The 13,045-nt window shown below is 42.1% G+C and overlaps 2 protein-coding genes across 10 annotated transcripts in view; one reads left to right on the top strand and one right to left on the bottom strand.

Moving 5' to 3' along the window:
• Positions 1-13,045, bottom strand: part of LOC137342605 (polyadenylate-binding protein 4-like) — a 378,766-nt gene that overhangs the window by 274,845 nt on the left and 90,876 nt on the right. The window lies entirely within an intron of this gene.
• The window catches only part of LOC137342604 (homeobox-containing protein 1-like), a 60,093-nt gene that overhangs the window by 20,279 nt on the left and 26,769 nt on the right, over positions 1-13,045 (top strand). For 5 of the 9 annotated variants that reach the window (XR_010967299.1, XM_068006603.1, XM_068006601.1 and 2 more), the window contains exons 4-9: positions 73-158; positions 1,983-2,093; positions 5,604-5,751; positions 6,667-6,749; positions 8,226-8,321; positions 11,568-11,662. Coding sequence is in view for 8 of the 9 variants with exons in the window: in XM_068006603.1 (XP_067862704.1) it covers positions 73-158; positions 1,983-2,093; positions 5,604-5,751; positions 6,667-6,749; positions 8,226-8,321; positions 11,568-11,662 (619 nt within the window). In the remaining variant the exon portion in view is untranslated. Of the gene's footprint in view, positions 1-72; positions 159-1,982; positions 2,094-5,603; positions 5,752-6,666; positions 6,750-8,225; positions 8,322-11,567; positions 11,683-13,045 lie in introns of all 9 variants that reach the window. The other 4 variants (XM_068006607.1, XM_068006608.1, XM_068006604.1 and 1 more) reach the window with 3 other exon arrangements.

A 13,045-nucleotide genomic window follows, 5' to 3' on the forward strand; every position in this document is an offset into this window, starting at 1 on the left:
ACGGGGAGGGGGGAAACAAGAGAAAATAATAAAGAAAGCTAAAAATCAATGAGCTTCTTCCCTTTTTTTCAGAAGGGACAGCAATGCAGTAAAAGAAGAAATCAAAGCATTTTTAGCCAATCGGAGGATTTCTCAGGCTGTGGTGGGACAAGTCACAGGTAAGACAGAAAGAGCGGGAATTGCTTATGAGGTCTGTTATTCTTTGAAGTATTGTATTAACTGCTTTATACTATTCCTGAAATCGGGCATAAAATTAAATTGGAATGGGCCATTACTACAAAGTAACTGCTTATTTCAGGGGTAAGGTATCCTGTTGTCAATTTCTAATAGAACCCCCTGTACTGAGCTTCCTCAGTTTTTCTCTTAATTGGCAAGTTTACAAATAAACCATGGAGATTAGTACAGCTTCAAATAACAGTGCCCCTTTGTGCTCATCCAGTATGGTGTTGAGCAAGATGGTTTGTGTCAATTTTCCCAGTTGCTGCAAAGCATCTTGCTTGTTGAACTATCTCTAGTTTGAAGATTAGCAGGTGCTTGTAAATCCCTGGCTCCAGGTCAGAAGAAGGCAGCACAAAAGAACTGTCTTTCTTTCTCTTTTTAAAAAATTATTTGATGTTTTAAATGTGACAGATGAAGTGTTACTATGGGCAACAAAGTAGAGGTGAGACTTTTATTTATCTATATTGGTGGATCTCATTTGATGTTGCTCACAGTAAGCTGGAGCATACAGTCTCTTGTTTTCCTGTTACTTTTTCTCTCGCTCTGTCCTCTGTCTCCTCTTCTGCCTTTTTTTTTCATTCCTTTCAGGTGGGAGTTGGTGAATGGTATGGTGAGACAAGGAAAGGTGCTACCCAGCATTGCAGGTAGCACTTTCCCATGATGAATGCAAGGAAAATGCAGCCTGCAGCCCTTGGTGTCCCCGTTCCCATCCTCACCCTGTCCCCTTGCTTCCTCCTCACTCCTTTTCTCCTATTGCTTCCTCCATCTCTTCCCTTTCCCGCTATCCCCTCCTTTTCCACCATCCCTTTCCACCACCCCTTCCCCTATTCTGTTTATAGTGCTATAAGCACTTCAAAAAATAAATTGCTGGTTTCTCCACTTAGTTCATTGTATCCCTAAATGACAGTGTTTCAAATTCTGAGATTTAAGATAGCAAGAAAAACAATGCAGTGGATATTGGTTACTGCGTGGATGGCATTAACCTGATAATTCTAAGAAATCTAAGATGCAACCTCAAGGAAGCAGGTTTGAACCCTAAGGTTTTAATAATTGGGGCAAAATGGACAATTGTGTCCACTGATTATTTAGATTAATAAGACAGGATTCAGGTGCTGAAAACATTTTCATTTTTCCAAAGGCTAAAACTTGGAGAAAGTTAACTTTGACCACTGCTTTATTTTCTTTCCACCCATCTCTCTCTCTCCCCTGCCTTTATTCTTCCCTCCAGCCACTTGGAGGGAACAGTGCTTTTTAAGGTGGAGGCGTGTCAGTGGACTCCCAGGTGACGTGGTGGATGGGGAGGGTGTTGAGAATGCAGCCACCTGCCAGTCAGGGAAATACCTGTAGTACTGTATATGTTCTTAACATGCCTTTTGGACACTCATTAAAATTAACCCTGCAGTGAAGTATCAGTTTTTGTGCAGTGGGTTGTTGGAACATGGAATGCTTTACCAGAGGGTTTGGTTAAGCAGAGATCATTGCATCTTCTAAGTGGAAATTGGATAAATACAGGGCTCTTTAGAGAGTGGGGCTAGTTTTGGATTGCTGTAACAAACAGCTGGAACAGACACAGTAGAGTTAATGACCTCTTCTGTGCTGTAAACTTTTATAGTTTTATTTACAGTGTGAGCTTCAAAGTGTTTTGTGACCCTGGAGGAACATTTTATGTACATTTTACGAGGAAATAAATAGAAATATTAACCGTAGCAGCTTCAGTTATTATTATGAAACCCCTAATAACTTTTGTATTTTCTCTAATGCAGGTATTAGCCAAAGCTATATATCCCAGTGGCTGTTGCAGCAGGGTCTTGATATGAGTGAGCCCAAGAAGCGGGCTTTTTATAGATGGTACCTTCTAGAGAAAAATAGTCCAGGTGAGCAACATTCTGATTAGGATTCTGTAGAACTAAAAAAGGAGTCAAAGTCAAGTAGTGTAAAAAATTTCAATTTTTCCCATTTTTTGTGTTCATCTTCCAATAAACATCAAATACTGATGACAAATAATTCTTGAAGGAACCTGGAGGAACAAATGGGCTTGTCTGGGAACAGAATTAAAACCAGAACTTAACTGTGCTTAAAGCAGAATGTTCCAGCAGATGTGTCTATCAGGCTGCTCAGTAACTCCACCAAGCCAATTACTTTGAGATCATCAATACTCGCTGTTCAAACATTAAAAAAACACAAACAAAATAAAGTAGAAAAGTGATACAGGTACCACGATTGACCTCAGTGCATCTAGATTAGGAGCTGTTTGATAAAGTCACACACCCAGTGGCATTCTGTAAACGAAATACCACAAAGCAGACAGGGTTCAATAGAAATTTCAGCAAAATTGTAAAATTTAGAACAAAGGCAATATTAGCAGTAACTAGACTATAATTCTGTACTAAATGATTCCTCACAACACTGAGTTCATTGGTACAGGCTGCTGCAAATGACCGTGTTTTCCTCCTCAAAACATGCCTCCACAATCCAACACTCCTTGCATACCATCTTCATGAGACAGAATGGTCAAATGGGGAAGGAAGGCCTCCTGCTGAATCCCCACCCCTAAAATTGGATCCCAGAATTTTCCTCCTCTCAGGGGTGTTGTGCTTCACCCACCACTTAACCTCCTGCCATATACAAATGACAGCGGGTGGGCAGGACTTGATCCAGTGTCCCATTTCCCTCTCCCTGTCCCAGCTCTGACTCGCAGGAATAACAGCTTAATGGATAAGGCATTTGGATTATTTTGGTGGAGGAAACTGGGAAGTGAGCATGATTACAGCGGCTCTCCAAGTTTGTATGAATATATTATAAGAAAGAAAGTGGTAAAGGAGAATGTGGGTGCATTAAAGACAGATGTAGATGAAACTGTAAAGGACAATAAGGAAATGGCAGACTTGTTAAATGAATACATTGTATCCATTTTCATAGTGGAGCAAGAGGACAAAATACCAGTGGTACAGGGGAACCTAAAAATAAGTCAATGAAAGAAACTTAATGGATTTAATATAAGTTTTAAAAAATGCTAATGGAGAAAATAATGGGGCTTAAGACAGACAAATCTCCATGAACCTAATGGTAAAGACAATAGGTGAGGAAATTGCAGATGAGTTAGTCGTAACTTTTCCAAAGCTCTCTAGATTCAGGAATTGTGCCTTTGCATTGGAAAATTGCAAATGTCACTCTTATTTAAGAAGGAAGGGAGGGGGAAACCAGGTAACTACGGACTCATTAGCTTTACATCATTTGTGTCGCAATTACTGGAATCTGTCCTCAGAAACAGAGTGACTGAGCACTTAGAAAAGATTTGCGACTGGTAAGTCATGTCTAACTAATCTAGGTGAATTTTTTTGAGGCGATCACTATTGCACTGGATAGGGGAGTGTCTATGAATGTTGTCAATATGGACTAGCAGAAGGCATTTGATAAGGTTCCACACGAGATTGTCAGCGAAGATGAAAGTGCACGGAATTGGAGGTAACCTTGTTACAAGGGTTGATACTTGGTTGGGAAGCAGGAGACGTAGTAGGGAATGTTCTCTGATTGGCGGGATGTGACAAGTGGTGTTCCCCAGATATCTGTACTGGAGCCTCAGCTTTTCACCACATATTATTGGATGAAGGACTAGAGGGTTATATATCCAAGTCTGCAGATGACACTAAGTTAGAAGGCACAGTAAGTTGTAGATGGATGGACATAGACAGACTAAGGGAATGGGCAAAACTATGGCAGATGTGGGCAAGTGTGAGGTCATTCACTTTGGATCTGAGAAAGACAAATCGGAATATTTTCTTAATAGTGAGAGACTAGGAGCTGTGGAAGAGCAAACAGATTTAGGTGACCATGTACACAGATCACTAAAAGCTAATGCACAGGTACAAAAAACAATCAAAAAGACTAACACCGTAAGAAAAATATATTGGCCGTGGAGGGGGTATAGTACAGATTAATTAGAATGATACTAGGGCTTGAAGGGTTAAATCATGAGGACAGTTTGCACAAACTTGGTTTGTGTTCCCTTGAGTTTAGAAGATTGAGGAGTAATCTTAGAAGTCTTTAAAATGATAAATGGATTTGATATGGTACATCCAGAGAAACTATTTCCTCTGGTGGGTAATCCAGAACAAGGGAGCATAATTTTAAATTTAGAGCTAGGCCATTTATGAGTGAAATCAGGAGGCACACAAAAGGTAGTGGAAATCTGGAACTCTCTCTCCTAAAAAGCTGTGGATACTGGGTCAATTGAAATTTTCAAAACTAAGATTGATAGATTTTTGTTAGGTAAGGGTATCAAGAGATATGAAACAAAGGCGGGTAAATGGAGTTGAGGTACAGAGCAGCCATGATCTAACTGAATGACGGAACGGACTTGAGAGGCTGATTGACCAACTCCTGTTTCAATATTCTTCACTTCCTGGTGTTGTTCTGCTTCTTCCCATTAGTATTATTTGAAACAAAGCAATGTTTAGGAGGATTCACCACTTTACTGAGTTGTTTAGCCTCCCTCTTTAAGCACCTGCAGCGAGTGAAATACTATAGTTCTACAGGATATTCCTTCAGCACAGTGCTGGACTCCCAATGGAAGAGACACATAGTGCTGGGAGCTCACCCTGAATACATAAGTGGCATAGAGTTGCAGTTGGCTGAAAATCTGCTCCACCTAACCATCACAGGATCACCGTTGATGAGGAAAATACTTGTATTAACATGAAAAAAGCTACATGCAAGTTGTGTACTAAAGGACTAATTCTGTGACTTGCACTCCCAGCAGGGAGCTATGCCCTCTGAGTGCAAATTGGAGAATTAGGGCTGTCTCTGACCTGTGCTCCCTTCAAACACGGTTTCTCTACTAGGAGCATAGGAGTGTGGAATTAGCCCTTAAACATCTTTCGGTGTTATCTCAGACTATTATGAGACAGCAGTGGAGGGTGAAACGTAGGAACATAGGAAACAGATGCATCCATTTATGGAGAGTGTAGCCTCCCATTAAAAATATCAAATGCATTTCCATAGTTGTGTAAACAAAATTACATCCTGCTTCACAACGTGAGATAAGCATAGTGTTAATATTTAAAAGAAAAAAATATGTAGGAACCTTGCATTTCATTTGAATCAGTACTTTTGTTTACCTGTAATCACAGTTTATTTGACATTACATCTTCCTCCATGGATATGGCTTCTCAATTTTTCCCTATATCTAATTCAACTATCTCCCACCCATGTAGACAATGTTCGAAATAATATACAGTGACTTTGACTTGACTTTAATGTAAAGCTCAATGAAAAAACAATGAATTTTCTAATAAAAGCAACATGAGCATTAGAAATATTTACAGCAATCAACCAAATTTGAAAATTACCCTCCATCATAGAGTTTAATTTTTTTTCCCGTTTAGGTGCTACTTTAAGTATGAGGCCAGTTTCAACCACAACAACAGAGGACCCTGAGTGGCGGTCAAATGTCAGCCCGGTGACTGGAAACTTCCGTCTCAGAAGAGGAAGTAGATTTACCTGGCGTAAAGAGTGCCTGTCTGTCATGGAAAGGTTGGTAGGAGGAGGGGTGGTATTCATTTCAAAGACACCAGTACTTACATATTTGGTTTGTGCTCCCAGATTGGGGTGGGCTGGAGGTGAATGAAAGTAAGCTCCCAACACCATCCATCAAGCCCTGGTACAAGGATGCATATTTGAAACTTGAGTGAAGATAGGCTTGAACTTAGTTATGGTGGCCTTCACTGACTCTTGTCCAGTTTTTCATTTGAGAACAGCAAGTGGAGTGAGGTATTAAAGGGCTGGTACTACCCATGGAATCATGCAACAACATGACGTGCTTACCTCCAAGATAGGAGAGCTAAGGGGGAAATATAGAGGGAGAGATTATAAAATAGTACAACTGGCCACCAAAAACTAGCTGGAAATTACTATGATGGTAGCTGTATGCACCATGTGTCTGTCTGACTTACTGGCTTTCATGACACCTTGCTAAATACCAGTCCTTTTGGTTCGGCAGCCAGTTGACCTATTTGTAATGAGATTCTATCATTTTATACAGTCTAAGATAAATAATCAGAGCATCCCAATGAAACAACAAACCTTATTTGCATTGGAGCCTGAAGGAGGGTTTGCAGGAGGAATGTTGGTCAGAATACCACGGTCACCTTCTACTGTATATTATCCATGCCTCAGAATTCTTATTCACCTAGACAGCCAGATGGGACCTCAATTTACTTCTCAGCTGGTGACTGCACTGATCGTGGGTCGAGCCTTAGCTCATAGCCTCATGTCCAGCTGATACTACTTAACCTTTAGAGTTAAAGTGGAACCCGATTTTACACAAGAATGACTTAAAACATTTTTATATTCCTCTGCTTATTGCAGTGGTTTAAATATTAAATAACCAATGTATGACAGCTTGAACAAGTGCATTATTGTACTTTGTTTGATTTCAATGCCTTACAGTTATTTTGGTGAAAATCAGTATCCAGACGAGGCAAAGCGTGAGGAAATTGCAAACGCCTGTAATACAGTCATACAGAAACCAGGTAAGAAATGCCTAGAATCATTCGTGGTTTAGAGCTATAATGTAAAAGCAAGAAATCCGTGACAAAAATTCTTGAAGTACTTGGTTTCTGTCACTCGATGTTGCAAACACTGTTAAAGTACACAACAGTATTCCATATTAGCAGAAATTTGGTTAGTGCAGCAAAATCTGTGCTGAACACTTTGTAAGTCGCTTGTATAATATTTAAGTTTCAAACTCTGCATATTTCCAAATGGGATACATAAATTGTTTGTTGAAAGAATTACGAAATGAGCATGTTGGAAAAAATGTTGCTAAATCTGTGGGTTATTGCTAAGCAGCCAGGATCTTAAGCTATGGGACTTTTACACAAAAAGCAGTGAACTCCCAACACAAAAGTTGCAATTAAATATCTTTAATCCTTTTGAGTGTTTTTAAAATTCCCATTTGCTCTAAAAAAAAATTACATTCTCAAAAACAAATATTATAGAATATAATGATTATGGAATTAAAAATGGTAGCCATTTAAATTCTATTATATTGGGGAATTGAGAACAGAAAAGACTGGCCAGAATTTTCAGTCAAGCTGCCATCCTCAATTCCGCAATACATTACAGGCTGTTATCTCAAATTGATCAATTTCTGCTGCAGGCCAGGCCTCTACTTTAAAAAAAATATTTGCAACTTTCATGAATTCTTGTCCAATTCAAACAATGGAGAACTTTCTGTCATCAGTGATACACTGAAGGAAGTGCTTAGTTAATTAACCTGCCTTATAAGGGTATCCTCGTCCAGCCTGGCTGTTGTGAATCAAGTTTAAATGTACAGGGGTCAAGCATCAAAACATACACAGTTGTGCATGAAGCATGGTTGCATTCACTTGGAAGAAATAAAAAACTCTTGATAGTAATAATAGCCTGTACTATGCTCGGGAACTGAAGATGGGAAAAATTGGTTTAGACTTTCAAAAAAGTCACTGCAAGCCCTCAGCAGGTTACAGTATTAGAGCAATAAGATTAGCACATCTGTTGGATATTGTGCACTTGTGTTTTCCGAAAGTATTCATGGTAAGGTGGCATGGAGTGCTGGTGCTCAAATATGCTGTGCTATAGAGCAGTAGGGTGCATGTTTGTATTTTTACATGGCAAGTTGCTGATCTCAGTCAGACTGTTGCTGGGGAATACAGAACAGAGACAGGAGTATTTCTTACAGGGAAGGAGGAGAAATTTTAATAACTCTTTCTAGTATAAAAAGGGTCCAGCAAGTCAGTATGGGCTGCTTTTGTGTGCTTCCCGGGAGCCAATACAACAGCACAATTAATAGAGGCATCAGAGCAATCAAATTTTCCATGTTGTCAGCTAGAAGGTGTTGCAGATACCAAAAAAATGTGTAAAAATGGTAGAACCAGATAATTGTTGCACTAAATTTGCATATACGTATGGTGAAGTATATTTAAGTTTAGTAACAGTTTTCCTGTATATTCTTCATTCACACTTAGGTAAAAAGCTATCAGAGTTTGAGCGAGTTACCCCTCTGAAAGTGTATAACTGGTTTGCCAATCGTCGGAAGGAGATGAAGAGAAGAGCAAACATAGGTAAGGCAATTACAGGGCTTTTAGTTTTTAAGAGGATGGACTACAGGTGTTTTTGTACCTATTGAAACCTCTGCAGGAATGAGAATTTTTATTTACAGGTCATAGAATACCTGCTTCACATCTACACAGTTGTGGATTTGAATCTCAAGTTGTTTGCTATTCATTCTCTGGCCTCAGTTCCTTCTAACAGCTCTCCACTGACGTCCAGATGAAACACTACACTGTGGCAGGGAAAGAATCAGACATTCCACTCACAGTGCTGAAAGGGCAGCTACCATTGACCAAATGTGGAGTAGGACTGATGCCATTCTGTCCATAGCTGACTCCATCTTGCCAGAGATGACCACTTGGCAGAAAGTCTTTCTGCTTGGTGGTACACTTAATTTTTGTAAACCTTTTTAAAATAAATAAATATTGAATGTATTTCTTCTTAAATTAAATAGGACTGAAGCTTTCCTGATAACACAGTTGGTAAAGGCAGAGTGTGACTAAGTCATATTGAATAGAAGGTCGCAGGTTCCATCTTTAGTCTGCACTGAACTTATCTAATTTCAGCCAGGGTGACAGTAAGGACACAATGGTTGGCCTCAGCACCCTTGGGATAGAAAGGTGAAAATCATCATGGGATGTGGGCGTCGTTGGTGAGGCCGGCATTTATTGCCCATCCCCAATTGCCCTTGAGAAGGTGGTGGTGAGCCGCCGCCTTGAACCGCTGCAGTCCGTATGGTGAAGGTTCTCCCACAGTGCTGTTAGGAAGGGAGTTCCAGGATTTTGACTCGGCAACGATGAAGGAACGGCGATATATTTCCAAGTCGGGATGGTGTGTGACTTGGAGGGGAACATGCAGGTGGTGTTGTTCCCATGTGCCTGCTGCCCTTGTCCTTCTAAGTGGTCGAGGTCGCGGGTTTGGGAGGTGCTGTCGAAGAAGCCTTGGCGAGTTGCTGCAGTGCATCCTGTGGATGGTACACACTGCAGCCACGGTGGGCCGGTGGTGAAGGGAGTGAATGTTTAGGGTGGTGGATGGGGTGCCAATCAAGCAGGCTGCTTTGTCCTGGATGGTGTCGAGCTTCTTGAGTGTTGTTGGAGCTGTACTCATCCAGGCAAGTGGAGAGTATTCCATCACACTCCTGACTTGTGCCTTGTAGATGGTGGAAAGGCTTTGGGGAGTCAGGAGGTGAGTCACTCGCCGCAGAATACCCAGCCTCTGACCTGCTCTTGTAGCCACAGTATTTATGTGGCTGGTCCAGTTAAGTTTCTGGTCAATGGTGACCCCCAGAATGTTGACGGGGATTCGGCGATGGTAATGCCGTTGAATGTCAAGGGGAGGTAGTTAGACTCTCTCTTGTTGGAGATGGTCATTGCCTGGCACGTGTCTGGAGTGAATGTCACTTGCCACTTATCAGCCCAAGCTTGGACGTTGTCCAAGTCTGGCCACATGCAGGCACGCACTGAGGGGTTGCAAATGGAACTGAACACTGTGCAATCATCAGCGAACATCCCCATTTCTGACCTCATGATGGAGGGAAGGTCATTGATGAAGTAACTGAAGATGGTTGGGCCTAGGACACTGCCCTGAGGAACTTCTGCAGCAGTGTCCTGGGGCTGAGATGATTGGCTTCCATCAACCACTACCATCTTTCTTTATGCTAGGTATGACTCCAGCCACTGGAGAGTTTTCCCCCTGATTTCAATTTTACCAGGGCTCCTTGGTGCCACACTCGGTCAAATGCTGCCTTGATGTCAAGGGCAGTCACTCTCACCTCATCTCTGGAATTCAGCTCTTTTGTCCATGTTTGGACCAAGGCTGTAATGAGGTCTGGAGCCGAGTGGTCCTGGCGGAACCCAAGCTGAGCATCGGTGAACAGGTTATTGGCGAGTAAGTGCCGCTTGATAGCACTGTCGACGACATCTTCCATCACTTTGCTGATGATTGAGAGTGGACTGATGGGACGGTAATTGGCCGGATTGGATTTGTCCTGCTTTTTGTGGACAGGACATACCTAGGCAAATTTCCACATTGTCAAGTAGATGCCAGTGTTGTAGCTGTACTGGAACTGGCTTGGCTAGAGGCGCGGCTAGTTCTGGAGCACAAGTCTTCAGCACTACAGCTGGGATGTTGTCGGGGCCCGTAGCCTTTGCTGTATCCAGTGCACTCAGCCATTTCCTGACATCACGTGGAGTGAATCGAATTGGCTGAAGACTGGCTTCTGTGATGGTGGGGATATCAGGAGGAGGCCGAGATAGATCATCCACTAGGCACTTTTGGCTGAAGGTGGTTGCAAACGCTTCAGCCTTGTCTTTTGCACTCACGTGCTGGACTCCGCCATCATTGAGGATGGGGATGTTTACGGAGCCTCCTCCTCCATTAGTTGTTTAATTGTCCACCACCATTCACGACTGGATGTGGCAGGACTGCAGAGCTTTGATCTGATCCGTTGGTTGTGGAATCGCTTAGCTCTGTCTACAGCATGTTGCTTGCGCTGTTTAGCATGCATGTAGTGTTGTGTTGTAGCTTCACCAGGTTGGCACCTCATTTTTAGGTACGCCTGGTGCTGTTTCTGGCATGCTCTTCTACACTCCTCATTGAACCAGGGTTGATCCCCTGGCTTGTTGGTAATGGTAGAGTGAGGAATATGCTGGGCCATGAGGTTACAGGTTGTGCTGGAATACAATTCTGCTGCTGCTGAACACAGCGCCTCATGGATGCCCAGTTTTGAGCTGCTAGATCTGTTCTGAATCTATCCCATTTAGCACAGTGATAGTGCCACACAACACGTTGGATGGTTTCCTCAGTGTGAAGATGGGACTGTGCGGTGGTCACTCCTACCAATTCTGTCATGAACAAATGCATCTGCAACAGGTAGATTGGTGAGGACGAGGTCAAGTAGGTTTTTCCCTCATGTTGGTTCGCTCACCGTCTGCCGCAGGCCCAATCTGGCAGCTATGTCCTTCAGGACTTGGCCAGCTCGGTCAGTAGTGGTGCAACCGAGCCAGTCTTGGTGATGGACATTGAAGTCTCCCACCCAGAGTACATTCTGTGCCCTTGCTACCCTCAGTGCTTCCTCCAAGTGGTGCTCAACATGGAGGAGGACTGATTCATCAGCTGAGGGATTGACAGCATGATTGCTGTCTGATGACCCCTGCTGGAAAGTGTACTTGTATGAACAGAATTGGGCTTGCTTTTGGAATGTACATAATGTAGGTTGTTTAAGTTTAGTTAGTTTCTGATCAATCTTCTTTTCAAAGAAGCAGCAATCCTGGAGAGTCACGGAATCGATGTGCAGAGTCCTGGTGGACATTCCAATAGTGACGACATCGAGGGCAACGACTACTGTGAGCAAGTGAGTCACGACTATTAGAGGTTAGAACTACAAAAGTTACTTCTTTAAATCTCCTTTTATCTCTTTAACAGGTGTGTTGAATAAATATATATGTTAGAAATTCTGAGAGTTTATTATCAACTTGCAGTCTATGTCATCTAACAGCCATTTTGTGGGAAGACTGACTAAAGATTTTCATTATAGACAATCCAAGGTTAAGTCTGAATTATTCGTTTGTTGGGACTCCAAATGAGTCGTGCGGATCTTCTTTACAGTGTTGTTAAAGGCAACTTCACTGTACTGATAAGGTTCATGCTGCTCATTAAAACCATGAAGGAATCCTAGTTCAAGTAGTTGTTGGCACATGTGTCTTGGCAATGAGGGAAGAGGGACTTTTTAAAGGGCATTTGAAGGAGGAAATGAGAACTTCGACAATTTTTTATTGCAAACTTTTGAGATAGTTTGGGTATAGTGGGACTGTACATCATTTTTGAAACAAAAGTACAGGGTGGTGCAGTTCTAAAACCCAGTAACACACCGTGGTAAAATGGTGGCTTTCAGAGCTAAGTTAGACTCCAGACTTGTAGTTGTTGGTTTTAGAGTGGCTTTGGCTAAGGCTTGGGAGAAAGTTGCCTGATTATCCTCATGAATAGGGAACCTGAAAAAGTGGCATTAAAAAAATGTAGGTTGAAGACCAATTGTGGTGAGCACCTAACATCAATCTCATCAAGAACATGATGAATTGAGGAACACTAACTCAGCACAGACCAGGAATAGAACCTTGGATTTTCTGGTTTATGTGGTTCAGTATCACTATGGCCCACTAAGCTTAGGGTTCCTGCTTCTATTCACTACTCAGTGACCTTTGTTGAAAAGTGGATGTCAGGTGAAGACAAGATCTGACAGGGATATGATGTCTTCCATGGTAAAATAGCCTTCTAACTCTCACACAGCTGATGTTCACACATAATGAATGGCAAGGGTAGTGGTTATAATACTGGACTAGCAACCCAGTGGATGTGAGTTCAAATTCTACCATGGCAAATCGTGAAACTGATTCAATAAATCTGGTAATTTGTGGGATGGCACCAGAAAAATGACGACGAAAGCTGTTGGATTGTTCTAAAAGCCTAACAGGTGCACTAAGATCCCTCAGGGAAGGGCACCTGCCACCTCTACTTGTTCCTGCCCACATGTGACTCCAGTCTTGCACTACGTGGTTGATTATTAAAGGCCTCTCAGGATGGGCAATAAATGCTGCCTTGCCCGTGTTGCCCACATCCCCAGAATACATTTTTTAAAAACTCAGGCAAGACAACCTGCACCCATAGGCCAGCACTTTTAGGAGAAGAGAAGAATATTCAGGCTGGGGTATGGTGAAAAGAGATCATATGATCATAATAC

This window comes from Heptranchias perlo, chromosome 26, assembly GCF_035084215.1.
Source record: "Heptranchias perlo isolate sHepPer1 chromosome 26, sHepPer1.hap1, whole genome shotgun sequence".
NCBI classification, from domain to species: domain Eukaryota; kingdom Metazoa; phylum Chordata; class Chondrichthyes; order Hexanchiformes; family Hexanchidae; genus Heptranchias; species Heptranchias perlo.